We start from the raw sequence: 17,187 nt of genomic DNA on the forward strand, positions 1-17,187 counted from the left end.
AGGGTGTAGAGCTGGATAGAAGAACATACCGCGCAGAAACGGCTCACAATCAACAGTGGTTGTAAATATGTTTGACATAACTACACATGCCGTACACAGTGTTTACATGTTGGAGTTGTAAGCTTTAAGGTTTCAGCCCTGGCTAATTTGGTGACGCCTGTGGTTACCATGGTAATAACAAGTGCAGTTTAATGCTGCAGGTCTTTTGGAGCAAAGCGTTTACAGTGCAGCCAGTCTCACTTTGTTCTGATAAAGAAGCCAGTCAATAATCTGCCTTTTCCATCACCCTGTGAGTAACTGCAATCTGAGTCCATGCTGCAAATGGAAGTAGTTCATGTATTACTCTCCACACAACAGCGGGACACAGTAAAATTAATAACCTTTCTGGGAGGTTGGAGGTGACTTTCCAGTTTAACTCTTCATCTAACGACTTCCTATGGCTGGTCCGTCTTGTTCCATGTAATGCTGAAAAGTTACCCAGTGTCAAATAGTGGTGAAAATGTTTTGTTCATTTGTGATGAGCATTGATTAATATTGTTTTCTTAAAGTGACGCAGCAGCAGTAGGATGCTCTGTTTGCATTCATTGTGAACAGTAAACAGTCAGGCTGTGATGAGTAAGATACAATTACACAGGTCAGACACCTGCCTTGTTTCCTGTAAATCTCCTGTGTGTTTTTAGCCAGCTTTAATCCAGCACTGGGATGGCAGACTCTGCCACTATCAACAAAAACTACTATACAGGGAGGGGAATTACTAAATGCAAATACATTAACTGTCTGGGCAGAAAAAGTGTTGAAAAATGGGGTTTGATTTCATTAAAATAAAAAAAGGATTATAACTTAACTCAATATGTTAAAAAGTGCTTTACGTAAGAACTGGCAGTCTGTCAAATTCATACTCCAAACAAATTGGGGGCAGCTTATTCAAAGAAAGCCGGGGTGTCGACCCCTATAAGCTAATAGCCAACATTACCAGTTGTTAACTTACAAATCTAGAAGAAACCTTCATATATATATATATATATATATATATATATATATATATATATATAAAATATATGACATTGACCCTGTATATGAAGGCAAGCCAATACATTTCACTCCCCTGGAAGATCCTCTCATGACAAGCCATGTCATTTGACACATGACCAAGCTTGTAACTCTCTGACCCAAATGCCACTGAAAATTATGATACTGAGCCGGTTTAACAGTTGCAGTTATTTTGCCAGCGCGATTCTGCTGCTGTGATTTCAAAATGACTCAGAGACTTTGAAATACACGCATTTTTGAGGGGTCATGTCCTTAATGTTGCACACACAGAGATGGATGTACTGATTTTTCTTTTTTTTTTCCCTTTTTTTTTTTTCAAAAGGTCACATGCAGCATAGAGATTGCTTAATTTGACACTGTGTCTTAAGGTTAAGCAGAATATCATCAGAAGTGTTGACACTGAAATGCCACTGCACTGGCCAGAATATATCTGAATCTCAACTCAGGCTTTCACACTTCAGAGGCCGAATTCTTGATGGACATACAACCTTTCCTCTCCAGTCCAAACGGTCCACTTTGAATTATGAACCATACACATTCAACTCTTAGAATGATTAGTTTGAAAGCAGCAGGTGCTTTATTATCCCTAGAATTATAAATGGTATTGAGCGGATATTTTGATTTACTTATTATCTCAGTGGGTTTTGTTTCCTTTTCACTTTTCCTCCATGAACATGTCTATAATCACTGCTATGTTTGGTTTATTTTGTTTTTGTTTATTATTTTCTTTTATGTCGCAAGACCGTCATTACAGGAACAGTGCCATATTCATATTTGTGCTATAATTTCACAGCAGCATTCATACTGGGTGGGTGGGAGTGAGGGGTAATTGTTGGGGCTACTAACTCGAGGGCAATGCATTTAAACCAGCGGGTGGGCGTAAAATGGTCTTATAATGTAAGAGCTATTGTTGGAGGAGTTCAGAACCATTTATTTCTGACAACAATAATACCTATGCATATTTATATCTTGCATATATACAGGGCTTAAGTGCAGCAGCAGATATATTTGCTCCCAGATCAACATGTCACCTTTATTAATTCATCACATAATTAGAGCAATTGCAGTTAAATACGTGACCCGAGATGACTGAAAGAGGCTTCACATACATGCCTCTTATCATGTTAGTGAAGGGGATCGAGAGGAGGGGAATAAGCATTCGCCTCTACAGTATGTCTGCTTTGTGCTCTTGTATTTTGTGTGTTATGTTTGTGGGTTTGCATACAGGCAGATTTGATTTGCATTAATTTTCACACTACTTAATGTATGTTCATGCAAATAGGCATATGCTCTGTGTGTATGTGTGTGTGTGTGCGTGTACTGTACATTTATAATGTATGCTGTACATGAGCACTTCTCGGCCAGGAGAATAGTTGATTCCCAGAGGCGGAAGTACAACAGTGCCATCTATCTTAACGCTCCTAATTAATTCTGCAGAAGAATGAATGTCACTGCCACCAATGAACAAAGCTGACCTCCCACACTTTCTCTTCAGATTACACCGCATTCCTGACGCATCCATTCTAACCCTCTCACTAGTAACCAGAATTACTATAATTAAACCCATATTCTTGCCTTTTTTAAATCAGACTCTGCTGGCGAATCCGGTGTTTGCTGCTGTCCTCAACCAGCGTCTCGGGGGCGCGGGGTGGACAGCCGAGCGGCTGGCCAACTTCCTATACAACGGACCTCCAGAGGATCGTCCACCTGGCATGCAGCCCTACGACTGGCGAAATATCCACAACACCACTACCCAAATCCTGAAGCTCCTCTCCAACTTCCTTGGTGTATGTAATTCTCGTGTCTGTACTTTTATGAAATGGGTAGCACCGCATGAACCTGGCCGTCAGCCCACTCATGCACCGGAGGGTTCTGTGACCTCTCCAGTAAAGTGAGAGATTTAATTAAAAAAAGCACAGACTCTCTGACATTTTAGATTTTTTAAAAACATAATTCACACTGGTAAGAAAATTGGTGAAACATATTTTCTCTGCCCTCCATCTGCTGCTCTCGTTTAGCCTCTCCCTCCTATGTTATTTATTTGATTCACCTGATATTACCCATATGATATCTTTGGTTGGAGTTGGCATTAAAACAAGGGCTGTGTGACCTTTTAAAGCACTCAAACAAAAGAATCTCTCTGTAAAAATAAGTTGTGAAATTCTAATGTTTCAGCCTTTTTTTTCCTGGGTTGTTAGTTTGCCAAAAACATGATTCAGATGATTTAACATTAGCCATGCAGAACCACAGCAGCATCATCTTCCACATTTAATATACATTAGATAACAATTTATTCATAGCATCTATTATTCTCCCATTTTTATGTTTTCACTTACAGACTTAAAGGTCCCATATTGTATAAAGTGAGATTTCCATGGTTTTCATTTGATTATAAAGCAGGTCTAGGTGCTATATAAATACTGTGAAAAGTGCCATATGCTCTCTCCACAGAGAATTGCCCTTATTAAGAATCTGTGCCTTCAAACGAGCCGTCTGGTTGTGACAGTCGCTGCCTGCCCCAAGCATGGCTGTGGCAGAGCTGTTTTAGGAAATTGGTGGGTGGTGCCTGCTCAAGCTTGTGAGAGCTGACCAATCAGAGCAGACTGGACTTTTTGGGAGGGGGGCATTAAAGAAAACGGTCACTGAAGCGGAGGGTTCAAACGGATACTGTAGGTGCTGCAGCAATGGACAGTATGAGGAAAATAATTTGTTTTCGTTTTTTTTTTGTTGAACCCTGAAAATAAAAGCATAATACAGCATGGACCCTTTAAGGCAGTGATCTGGTAAAAGTGCTGTATCCCTGACATAATTGCTACACTTACTCCTGCGTCTTACTATTTACAACTGTGACACAACTCTGGCAGAACGTCCGGGGTGCTTCAGTTTGTAAGCAGGGTGCTTTGTATCTGAGACACAATGTGTCCATGTTGAGCACAGTACATTTTGTTTCGTAGCTCTTTTGTTGCTGTGTCTGTGCTCTGCTGCTGTTCAAACCAAAACCAAGACTTTTCCAGTTGACATGTAGTTTTTTTATCTCACTCGCTGTGTGTGTGTGTGTGTGTGTGTGTGTGTGTGTGTGTGTGTGTGTGTGTGTGTGTGTGTGTGTGTGTGTGTGTGTGTGTGTGTGTGTGTGTGTGTGTGTGTGTGTGTGTGTGTGTGTGTGTGTGTGTGTGTGTGTGTGTGTGTGTGTGTGTGTGTGTGTGTGTGAGAGATGAAAACAAGAAAAAAAAAAGGCTTCGATCTTTTATTCATTAAACTTTAATATCCTCGACTTAGCAAACTGTCAAACACGCAGGAAGATCTGTCACGACATTGCTTCCATGATAATCATAAAGAAACATTGTTATGAGCCTGACTATAGAGAATCTGTAAAGGCATCAAACAGAGTGGTGTCTCTAAGTAGGAACACACACACTGTTGACATTGATATATTGATCTGTGGCACAGTTTGCAGCAAAACCCTTCTATCCCTGCGTAGTGTGATCAAACGCATCTACAAAGCCCACCCACACCCCCTGACACATGCGAAACACACGCGCACACAGACATATAATATCAATCCACAGGCAGGTAAAATGGCAGGTTGGGCCCTTGGGGTTAGCCATACATGGCCAATGAAATTCCAACATAATACAATCTATTTTCTAATAGAAATTGCATTGCTCAAAATGGATACCAGGGTAGGGACCATTATTAGACAACCTTTACTGTGGTGTCCTCTTGTCTGGGTGAATACATCTGTGGGGAAATGGGCAGTTTCTTTCAGTCTCGGGCTGATGAGTGTATACTTTCAGCACTGGTGAGGCGATGTAAGCAGGTACAGTAGAGAAAAGGCAAATAATGCAATATAGTTATGTAAATTGGGCCCAGCATGATACTCTTTATAATCTGTTTTACTGCTGGAAAGAAAATGTCTTGTCCATCTGATGAAAACTATAATTTAGCCTTATTCAATTACTCTTTTGTTTACTGGTTTTGCATGCACCCTCTGCTTTATAAGTGACAAGCACAATCCTTCTTTAGAGTAAAACCGACTTCTTTACCGTACAGTACATTGAAAAACAAAACAAGCCATTAGGCGTTGAATGCTAAGATGCAGATATAGCAAGTAGAAAAGTAAATGCCTTGATAATATGTGTTCAGAAATGACTCATATGTATCTCTGAAATAATAATCTGTGTGAGCAAATTAACAACTCAAGATCAATGCCCAACAATCTGTGGTGATTTTATAATTGGCATGGCTTCTCTCCACGGTGCCACCATCGGCATAAACACTGCAGAATCAGGCTGCATCCCTCTGATAGCACTGGCCCAAATTAGAGCCGCGAACTGCTGCTGCCCAGCTTCAAATGTGAACTGCCCCACAATTTTATACGATCATGATATTAATGGTGGGATTTATGGAAAATAAATGTGAGGTGCAGTAATCATGTAAACTGCATAACAAGTCATTATGAAGGAGTTCATGGCAGCAGTAACAGCAGTAAACGAAACTGTAGAATAATACTTCAGAAATCAGTTCATTATTGTGAATGCTGCATTGCAGTATCATAATATGTTGCTTGCACTGTAGAAAACACAACAATTATCAAATATCTCTGACTTATTTCTGGTCAAAATAGCTCATTACACTTGATATAAGACTCACCTAGGAAGTAGCTTTCATAGCATGCACTCACACAGCCACTCGACAAGCACATCGTCCAGTAACTTAATCAAATGTTTGAAATGTCATTGGGATAGAACAGCATTAATCACTCAGCTGTAATTCTGTAGCATCCACACAGGCATGACACTATCATGACCAGAGCAACTTTATGTGTTGCCCTGGATGTTCGTCTGAATTAGGCCAAGATGGCATTGGCAAGCTATCAGTCAGGCTAGTTTCTCAGGCTAGTTTCTCAGGCCAGAGCTGGAGTCAGATGGTTGAGATCCGACAGCTTAGCCTTAGCTGGCCCAGTGGTAACAAAAAAACAAAAACACCACCCAAAATAAAGCATAAAGTATCTCACTTTATCTTTTCTGGAAACATCTTGGTTGAAAAGGCGTGTAGAGACAGAGAATGGTGCTGATATTTACAGATTAAATACAGACACGAGAGGCTCAAAAGGCCATTTAGAAACAAATTAGACTGATGTTCAGCTACTTTAAACGAACATGTGAGAACAGCAATCTGTACTGCTAGTCGGTTCAAATGATGATGAAGCATATCATCTTATGTGGCGGTTAACACGTAGCTTCCACACTGAGTTTATGAAGATAATTTTCTTCCATTTATTTCAGCCAGCACTCGTCCAAACTTTGGGCCAAAGTAACCATTCCACTGCTGCGATATCCTCACTACTATGTGCTGAACTAATGCTGCCGCTCTGATGTTTTGTTTCCCACCAGGGCTTGATATAGAATACAGACTAGAGAATCCTGGGGGGAAATGATAAAACTATTGCAGCACTGAGATGTGTGGACAGCTGTCAGGTGTGACTGCCTCCCAGGATGGTTAGCTCATTATCGTCTCATGAAACAGGGGACAAGGCTACAGAGCAGGGAGTGCTAGTGAGCCTGTATCTCATTTGCTTGTCTGAAGCCCAAAACATTTCCCACCCCCTGGCAGTGCCAGATAATTTGGAACTAGACTCTGCGTGGTTTAGTCAATAACTGAGTGATACTTTTTGCTAAATATCCATCTGCTGTTCTGTTAGTGAGTTCATGTATGCCTGTTATATTCCCTCTGTTGTGGACACTAAAGATGTATATAGAATGGAAAGAAATTGCTGTAAGCATTTAAAAAGTAAGGTTTTTTTTTTATGACACCTCTGTATTTCTTGACAGTGTTTAGACCTGAATAAGTTTGAGGCATTCCCAACTGAAGGCCACCTGGTGACCAAAGCACTGGAGCTTCTGGAGAACGGTACCTTTTGGGCTGGTGTTGTCTTTGAAAATCTCCAGCCAGACGCCAGCCAGCCTCCCTCTTATGTCAAATACAAAATTCGCATGGACATCGAAGAGGTAGAGCGCAGCAACAAATTGAAAGAAAGGTATGTGAAAGAGCTCAGCTTTTCCCTTATTACAAATAAGGGACTCTGATCATATCTATTAAAACTGTAACTTATTGACTTTTTCTTATGTAACATCACATTACATTTCATATGATTTATTTAAAGCCAGCCTGGCTTTTACCAAAGGTGAAAATGGAAATTAAACTAATTACAGAATCTTTATTGGTGAGATATTTATCATTCGGACAGTGAGCTAGCTGTGTCCCTCAGTCTTTATGCTAAGTTAAGCTAACTGGCTCCTTGCTCTAGCTTCTAGATAACTCTGTCCAATGGTAAACAAACAAGAACAACAATCTACAAGCTATATAGTGCTAATTTTACCTTTGGTCGAGGCCAGATTAGCCGTTTCCTCCTTTTCCCAGTTTTCAAGTATTCATGCTAAGTTAAGCTAATTACCTGCTGGCTTTAATTTCATATTTAAAGTGGAGACCAGAGAGTTGTATCAATCTTCCTTTCAAACTCTCAGCAAGAGAGCTGAGAAGCACATTTTCTGAAATGTCAAAGTGTCCCTTTAAGCCCAACGATCCTGAGTTTTATTGTCCTTTCCGTTTACAAATAGATCAGATCTTTTGTGTCTTTAAAAGTTTACTGTCAAACAATAAGACCTCTAAAAACAGTTATTATACTCTGACTATATTTCTGACCATCCTGGTTGTAGTTTACTTGCCCTTTGCTAAGACAGATCATGGTGTGTCTGCTTTTTAATAAGGTTATGGTTTCCCGGGGCCCGAGACAACTCCTTTAACGACCTGCGCTATATATGGGGAGGCTTCGCCTACCTGCAGGATATGATGGACCACGGCATTATACGAGCGCACACGTCAAAGAACCAAACCCTTGGTGTTTTTGCCCAGCAAATGCCATACCCTTGCTTCGTGGATGACGGGTGAGTACAAAGGCTTTTATCTGTCAGCCTTGTGATTAGTGGAAGAGGAAGGAGGTATTACAGCAATAAAATTCTGCTCACTCCGGGGAGTTGCCACTCACTGCCACCATAGTTGAGTTATAGTCTTATCAGTCACTTAGGCCCTGCAGATTTCCCCGTGGAAGCTCAAGATGCTCCCTCTTATTTGTCTAACTTACCCTTTCTTTGATATCTATGTTGCTTCTCTGCTGGTGTCTCACTGATCACAGTTGAAGGGACTCTTGTAGTAGTGTCACTCTTAAAAGTCAATAATAAAAATGTATCCTTGAGGATTAATTTAACCATGCATTGAGGGTCAGCAGAAGAAGAGAAATGAATGAAGACAACAGGAGGGAGGAGTGGGTCAAAACTATTGATTTGAGTCAAACCACAGGAAATTCCTGAATAGTTGATGGATGCTGAATTATTTAAGCAACCACCACGAGTCCCTTCCTTCCTCGTCTTTCTGAGGCATTTCATCGGCAACAAAGTGAGCCCACCGCACCCTGCGTATCACATACACTGTGATACTGACTGTACCTCCATCATGTGCAAAGATTGACATCAGGACTCCATCTGTGTTGTGCATGTATTCGCTGATAGCACTGGCTTCTATCGTGTTAGACCATTCACCTAGGGACAGAAATGATGGGATATCACTCTTGATCTTCCACAGGCAAGATTTCCTCAGAGTCCTGGAAATTACTCGCATCCATGCAGCATTATGATCTCCATTAATAAAGAAAGGCCCAGCGATGCCATCAAGAGAAAAGATAATTACCAGGGAGATTTAAGTCCAACAACACAATACCCCTCTTTCAGTAGACACAAAATATTTGCACCTTTTGGGAAAACGCAGTTCCAGAGATTAGGGATCTAATTTAAAAACATTATCTGCTTTGGATAGCACAGAATTTACAGTTAGGCAACCTTCAGAGGGTGTTTGGATCAACGTGAAAAATCTGACTTCATATTGCTGCTAATATCTACAAGCATGGGGGTGTTTTTGAATGATAATGCCCAATTCTGTACCACATGTTTGTCAATGCAAAGGAACCATAATGTATATAAAATGGTTGGCTTTATTAATATAGTTTTTAATTATGTATGGTTTTGTATAAAGTGCTTATTTCCTCCTGATTTATATTCACAGTGTGGATTCCAGATTAAATGCAGCTTCACTGCTTTGCACTTTATTTTACAGCTGTGTTAGTGAACCTGGTTTAACACACATATTTTTCAGATTTGTTTTTTAGTTCCTGAAGTGGGTGCACTTGGTTTGGGAAGCCAGGCAATAGGATTGTTTCAGGAGTACTAATTGGAGGAAAGCTGAACCAAATTTTGCACCCAGTCTAAGAAAGGACAGAAATGTATAATAATAAAGATATAAACATCTGTACATGTCTGGTGCTGGGTGTGCCCCCTGTATATATAAACATTTGACCACACTGCAGACAGAAGAAGACTGACATCCCCACTGTGTCCCTTTTGTGCATTTTCCAGTGCAATAACAACCAAATCGTAGCACCAAATTCCTCCATTTTGTAATCTCCTCTCACTGTCAGAGGAGGCATATTCCATATTCAGCAGGCCACCTCTTTTCACATAAAACGCACCAATTTCCTCATGTCTTCATTTACAACTGATTGTTGTGATAATGATATGAAATTAGACAGCCGTGCTACAGCTTATTTGCTAATGCCGGCCCCATTGCCTCAGTTTCATCTTCCCGAAACAAAGGATTAATAATTACAGAAGATAAATGGGAGCCACAAAGCACTGCTCTACCCTCGGTCCCACCACCATTTACTCTTTCGCCTGCCGAGCCATTTGGGCATTTCTATAAATTAACACTTGAAAACTGCTATTTCATTCATAAATAATTGAGAGTGAAATCACACAAAAGAAGATGCGCTACAACACAGAGATTCATGATGGTGGAAGAAACTTGGTGGTAATTATTTTCATCTCGAACCGTGTAGTGTTGCCAGCCAAAAGGAAGGGAAAGAACATTGTGCAGTCAGACGAACATGTTTGCTGCCTGCTGTTACTGTTTCTCAGTTTAGAGGAGGGTCCAATCTAACATTGAGATGTCATTAAAAACCCTCAGCATTTTTACACATTCTGATGCACCACCCACCTGGAAAATATGAGATGAATAATATACAGTTATATGTATAAAATCAATGGAGGGAAAATACCCTGCTGACAACTAAATGTGATTGCAGTAGCAGTATCACACGCAAAAAATAATACATTTTAGCCAAATAGAGTTGAAATGTACTCATTGTGGAAATTTGAGTTAAATTTCAAGAATTGAATTAATAGTTTTTTCTTTATGTTTGATTACATCATTCACAAGAGAATATATTTTCACAGAATAAGTCTCTGCTTTTCCCGTTCCTTTTAATCTCACAACAATTTTCTAACAAGGCACTACCACTCAGTGCCACACCCAGCATCAGACGTGATGGGTTTTTTTTTGTGCGCCCTGATCTGGCCGTCTGGAACCGCGGCTGACCCTGTTGGCATTTGCGAAGCTGAGATAACCAAACTGTATTAGCTCCCTACTGTCTTCACATTCACTTTGGGCGCAGATGATGGTGCAGGATAAAGTTTGACCCTTGCAGGGCCTGATAGCATGTAAACCGTTGCTTTATCAGCGGCCTCTGCGCCCGCACGTGCCCCTGAATCCGAGGCATCTCTTGTTTGGATCCTGAGGCTGTGCGCGCCATCAATAGGTCTTTCTCATTCTTATGGGTTTGATGTGAGTTCTAAGGCTGCTATCGGCCATACATAACACACAGTATAGGCCTGCAGTGAACGTGAGGCATATTCAAATCAAGGGTGGAAGAGGAATATGCTGCCCATCTACAGAAGCTAATTAACCTACAGTAATGTGTGCACTGTTAGGGCCGAGAGTGGGCGAAAAAGCTTGTAACAAGGGAAAATCAGCTGTTGATGCTTTGTTTCATGTTTTAGTGCTTCTGCGATGTGCAAAAGTGACATGCTGTATTATTAACAGCAGAAAATATTCCCTGTATTATTCCCCCACATGTAATTCCAGCTTTCCACTTGTTGTTTTCTGTGCTTGCAAAAGAGAACGCTGGGGAGCAAAGACATCTACAATCTACAGTTTACAGTAGGCGGTTTATTGGATTTATTTTACCGAGGCTCTAATTTCAATACCCATTTGGATGTCCTGATGCAATATTTTGTACATGCTAAATCGATGCTTTATCGTCACAATGCACGAGTGTTTAGCAAGTCAACATGATGATGAGTGCTGAGGCCGAGAGCCCAATAAGAGCCGTGCATTAATGAGTTTGTTTATTCACTCGTTTGATCCTGCGTGACGCTTTTCAAGACCTGGCATTTAACAGCATCAGATGGAGGCCCGATGGCAGATCCTGCAGTAAACAAACAGTCCAAGCACATACAAGTCTGTTGCATTTGTTTTTAAATTATAAAAATAGTTTGTTTTTTTTTTTTTTAGTATGGCATTTCAGAATCATTGGATTTGGATGATGTAATTTGGAGGAAGATATTAAGAAAATGATCTGTTTGCTTTCCAAAAGCTGGATTCACATCAAACAGCTGATATTGTGTTTGCTAAAACAAATCCAAACTGCAGGCACATATATGTTAAAAAACTATATTTTAGAAAGTGCATGCTTCAGAAGGCTTAATAAAGGCTCAGATTCATGTTTTTCAACATGTGTGCAATGGTAGGTATTAAAACTGAAAGACCTATAGGTCAGATTTAATTTAATCTCACTGCATTGATTTTTATGTCACTCATGTCACTATTCTATACTGTCAAATTAAACATGACTGTCTACATTTAAAAAAAATCTTATATAAAAAGCATCCATCCAAAAGTAATCAGCACTAAGTTAAATAAAAGTGCAGATCTCAAAAAGGTTTGTTGAGAGGCTTCCAAAACAGCACCATGAATAGCTGAAGCAATTTGTTTCAAGCACTTCTAAAAAATTTGATTGTATGCCTGATGGAAAAATTGCTCTGGCTAATGAGTGTGTATATATGTTTATAGAAGTTCATGGCCTGGGGTAGAAGGAGACGAGTGTGCAGCTCTCATTACATGCAAGTGCAGTTCAACTCTTTGAGTGATTATGAAGAAAGTTTGGAGTTAAAAACTTTCAGGATACTTCTGTTTCGTACGTCAGCATCGTCGGTGAAAATCGACAACATCGACCTCGGCCATCAAGGTCTTATCACCCAAGGTCCACATAGACACGGTGACGACAACAGAGGAGTGTGCCCCTTCCTACAGCATAGTGAAGAATTGGGCAGATGAATTGAAACATGGCTGAGAGGTCCTGGGAGATAACCCCGTTGTGGAGGGTTGGTCACAGTCCCCACACAGGAGACTATTGACAAGATCCATGACATGATCTTGACAGATTGAGGAATAACAACAGTGCATTGCCACAGAGCTGGGCGTCTCCTAGAACTGTGTCCATGCAGTTATCCGCGACTGAGCTGAGGTGTGAGGTCATTGGCTCCTGAGACTCCTTTGTCCTGATGAGAAGCAGATTGGGCACAACATGTCAATGGGTAGTCTTGAAATTTTGCAGTCAGATCAGATAGATTCTGCCAGCAATTCAAGGTTACGGGCTTGTTTTCTGGGATGCAAAGGGTTAGCTGCTGGTATGCCACTGGGACAAGGGTTACACTATTACAGGGGCCTAATAGGCTGACCTCTTGAAGAGTGCTCTTCCACTCAATTCGACGCTCCAGCCCAAGTCCACAGGGGCGATGGCTGCCATCCAGGAATGCAGATTTGAACTTGTCCAATATCCACACTATTCACCTCATTTGGCACCCTCAGACTTCTTCCCAATGATGAAGGAGAAGCTCAGTGGTCAGCTTTTTGACACCGGACCACTTTCTTGAAGACACCGACACCGAGTGTGTACATGTATGAGGGGACTATGTTTTCAGAGTTTTCCAAAATCGACTCCTTCTACCTTTTAGGCCATGAATGTATCAATCAACCCCTGTAAGCAGTGACCAAAAACAAGATGCTTTCAAGTAAATGAATCATCTATATGTTGTGACAAGCCATAGAATGGAGCCTTACTCATCACAGTCTGTGAATAAGTTGATTCTAAGTTCCTTAAAATCTGATGTAACAGACCAGGACCTTGCGAATTCCATCCAGTTTGATGTAATTGACGAATATAATACATTTCATATTACAGAGAGTGGTTGCATTGCCAGTTTTTATATACAATGGATGTAAAACTGCCTGTTCAAGGTACAAAGACAAAAAGCAAGAAAAAACTTCTTTCCTTCTGTCTCTCACAGATCTCGATCCCACTTAAATATAACACTCTGTACTTCTATAGCAAGTCAGACATCTCAGCATACCTCAGGAACATTGGATAATTGACCTACCTTATCGTCAGTGCTGTTAAAGAATATATTTAAAGGTTTTCTTAGAATAGGTTAGTACTTGGAAAAAATATTGATTAAATGCTGCTTCTTGCCTTTCACAAGTCTCAATTTCTTCATCCCCAGTTATTAATATTTATAGAATTATTCACAAAGTGTTCAGCGAGGTTGAATAAAAGCACTGCATCAATATCAACAAAAGTATGGTGGAGATATGGATTTTAAGATTGTATAATAATCTTTAAACTCTAGCTGTTTCTCAAAACTTTGCTTCACTGTTGGTTAAAGGAATTATTCTTCGTTTTATAGCTGTGATCTTACTTCTACAAAAAAAGGAAAAAAACAAAACAGATGACATGCGCGTTCCTAGGTACTCTTTATACCATAACCACATGCACATTTTTCCTCAAGCAATAATTTGTACCAGCGACAAGATAATCCACATTGAATAAAGTCTGTTCCCTTCAATGAATTGCTCATTTCCATCCAGCCGAGGAACTCAACGGTATATTTGCTCAAAATGAGACAGGAAGCTCTTTTTTTTTTTAGCATGGTACGCCAACCTCTGGGGAGGCTCTGCTCTACTATCTCTCGATTTACTGAGAAATCAGTCTTCCAGCTTCCCTAAATTTAGGTCAGGCTGCCAATGTAACTGGAGCCCCGTAACACAGACCCGCCTGGAGTTCTATTACTTAAGCACCTTTGATCGATCAGCGAATGTATAATTCAAGAGCATCTGGTGGCAAGGTTGTCAGTGTCAGACATGGTGTGCATGACTGATCTCTCCCCCTCCGGTGCTAGAAGTCACAGAAGGAGTTAACTCACACAGGCTGTCAGCTGTTACAGAGACGTTAGGGTAGAATCGGGAGCAGATAATGCCAGAATTAGTATTCAACCTGATGCATGTGCTGCTCGAGGCTGCTCGCCTCCCTAGAAAAGGTGCAAATCTGCGAGTGAGCTTTTATTTGTTGAAGTGTATCGATCTCAAACTCTTCAAGTTTGAATTTCCAGGTTCAAAGAGGCAATTTTATTTATGCAATCTTCAGTCACAGATTTGGTCTGAAGAGGTCTGAACTTTCCGAAACTCTGTGTCATCCAATCCTGTTTTGCTGCTTTCAAGGCCTAGTTTGTTAGTGATCCATCCCACGGGGGCAGGGGAAGTGTCCTCGAAAACAAGTCCGTCTCACTCTCCTTCAAGTTCTCATGTAACTGAACTTCCCCTCTAAGGTCTCAGTGGAACTAACTTAATCTTTTTGTTGTGTTTGCAAGGCTTTCGTCGTTGATTTACTGACAAAACTGTCTATACTAATCTATATCTTACATAGATTGAAGCTTAAAATGAATGTTCTTGTACCTGCCTGGTCTCTGTTCATTTGGTGCAATGTCAAATTATCCACTGAAGTGAAAGCTGTCGGCAAGAAAATGCTTTTTGATTAAGACCATTATAGTACAGTGGTTTATAGCTGTTTAAAAAGAAATACAAAATAAGTGAAAAAAACAAATTACTGATTCACGATCACCATTTGAAAAAAGCACTTATGCAGGGCTACCTAGCAATTATGGTAAGTAGATGTTTGCGTGAACTGCTCTCACTTGGCTGGGATTCAATAAGGCCTTTAAAAAATAACTTACCCAGAATTAAAGGGGAAATTCATTTCATGAAAATGTGCTCGAAGTGTACTTTGATCAGTTGTTTATGTTAAATCGCTTGAAAAGAAAAGCATCACTCTGCCAATTACTGCGTATTCTCTTTGTGCTTTATCTATACATCCGTGCTGCGCAGTGCTTTGCTTGCATTATATCCCCGGTATTTATGGAATGCAAGCATAAGTGATATATGAAATCTATACTTTGTCAAAATCTATTTGATATCCCTCCTTCACTGTCTAATAAAGCAAAGGAAGCACTTTGTTATATTGCCAGAGGAGAAGATATTGACATGGCATTTTGGTGGCATTATGAAGCCAGTTTAATATCACCTTATTGTGCTGTAACAGCATCAAATCATACATCATGTCTGGCACAAGGTGCAGCACTAAATGAGCTGATTGAGCTGATGCACCAGATTTATGAAGGTTAGCTCAGTGTAAAAATAAAGCGGCATTAATGGCATTGAATCCATAAATACAACTCTGACGGTCTTGATTGCCCCTCGCGATGATAACTTTTTCGTTAGCTGCTTTAGTTTCCATTTCTTCTTCTTTCTTTCTTTCTTTCTGTTTTTAAGGCAACTTTTAAATAGTGTGCATGTAAAAATATCAAGGCTGTGTGCCTATGTTGTTTAACCCACAATCCAAAAACCCAAGGATATTAGATATTCAACAAAGGCAACCAGCAGTTTCTCACAGTGAATGATATTTCTGCTTTAAAAATGACTTGCATTGTAAAACCAGTTATCAAAATACCAAACATCTGGACTAATCCATTCTCCATGTCAGCTCCAGATGTCACCAACCGTCAGTGAAGTTAATCATATTGTACAGTCATTTGAAGAAGAGAACTTACTGTATATATAATACTTGTGCATATACTCGGAGCTGGTGCCTATGCATGTGCGTACCAAGCATTTATCTATATACATACGGTATGTACATATGGCGTATGCAGCAGATTAAAAACACGCTAACACCCATCTGGCAGTGTTGCCTTTGTCCGTGTGCAGTCCTGACCTTTGTGATCGCTTTCTTCTACAACCAGCTTCATCCAGGGTGTTGGAGGCATGCTCCCCATGTTCCTGGTGCTGGCCTTCATGTACACCGTGTGCATGACCATCAAAGACCTGGTGCTGGAGAAGGAACTGCGGCTCAAGGAAGTGCTGCGTGCCGTTGGCATTCAAAACGGCGCCCTTTGGTGTGCAAGGTTCACAGAAAACATTGTTCTGCTCGCTGTTCCCTGTGCGCTCATAAGTGTCATGGTTAAGGTCAGTGGAAAAGAGTCGCTTAATGGATGGTAGCGAAACACAAAGCATACAATGTGAAGACAATGCACATTTTGAGGATTTTTCAGTTGCTGTTTTCCCCAATTTTCTTCACCAAAAACAAACAAAAAAAAAATTTGACAAACATAACAAAAACAAATATCAAATGCAGCCAGACTGAGAAGCTAAACATCTGACCAAATGCATCCAACCAAATCGGATGCTGTCACGGGTCATTCAGGTCAGAGAATTGTTCATGCTTTGTGTTTTGGTATTCTTCCTGCTATTAATCATAACACATTCATCAGAACAGAATCAAATTATTATCCGTGATTCCTTCAATCGGCCTTCATGGGCTCACTAATCGAGCATGCAACCAAAACTGCAATTTAGTCAAATTAAAATCATGCCAGTGGTGTTTGTCCTGTATTTCCTGTGATTGCGTCACCTCTCCGTCTGCGCCTTATGCATAAAGAAGGCTCCTGTTATGTAATATGAGAAGTGAATGATCGGAACTGTATATTTCCTTTATTGCGAGGACTATTGCAGTCTTTTACATTATTGAATTTGCAAGGTAATAACCGTGAGTGGGAGGAATAGCGCTGCACTAAAGTTCAGAGGGAAGCTCTAGAGTGGACCACATACCACGTGCAGCCCTGAGGTTTACATTTTTTAATATACACTGCTCTTATTTGTATGACAAATAAGATGAATTACATAATATGAACAAACAAGATTAATGTTTGGCTCGTTTTAAAAGTCAGAAATAATATAAACTTGCAATGGCTCGTCAGAACATTGTGTTTAGATTTGGCATATCGAACAGTTCAGCAGCCCTTG

General features: G+C 40.4%; 1 protein-coding gene across 7 annotated transcripts in view; it reads left to right on the forward strand.

Annotated features, from left to right (window-relative positions):
- Positions 1-17,187, forward strand: part of LOC311252029 (phospholipid-transporting ATPase ABCA1) — a 175,409-nt gene that overhangs the window by 57,139 nt on the left and 101,083 nt on the right. For 6 of the 7 annotated variants that reach the window (XM_084344780.1, XM_084344779.1, XM_084344784.1 and 3 more), the window contains exons 14-17: positions 2,640-2,837; positions 6,882-7,087; positions 7,818-7,994; positions 16,128-16,280. In XM_084344780.1, the coding sequence (XP_084200906.1) occupies positions 2,640-2,837; positions 6,882-7,087; positions 7,818-7,994; positions 16,128-16,280 (734 nt within the window). The remainder of the gene's footprint in view (positions 1-2,639; positions 2,838-6,881; positions 7,088-7,817; positions 7,995-16,127; positions 16,281-17,187) is intronic. The other variant, XM_084344785.1, reaches the window with a different exon arrangement.

Source organism: Pagrus pagrus (genome assembly GCF_965226575.1).
Source record: "Pagrus pagrus genome assembly, chromosome: 22".
NCBI lineage: Eukaryota > Metazoa > Chordata > Actinopteri > Spariformes > Sparidae > Pagrus > Pagrus pagrus.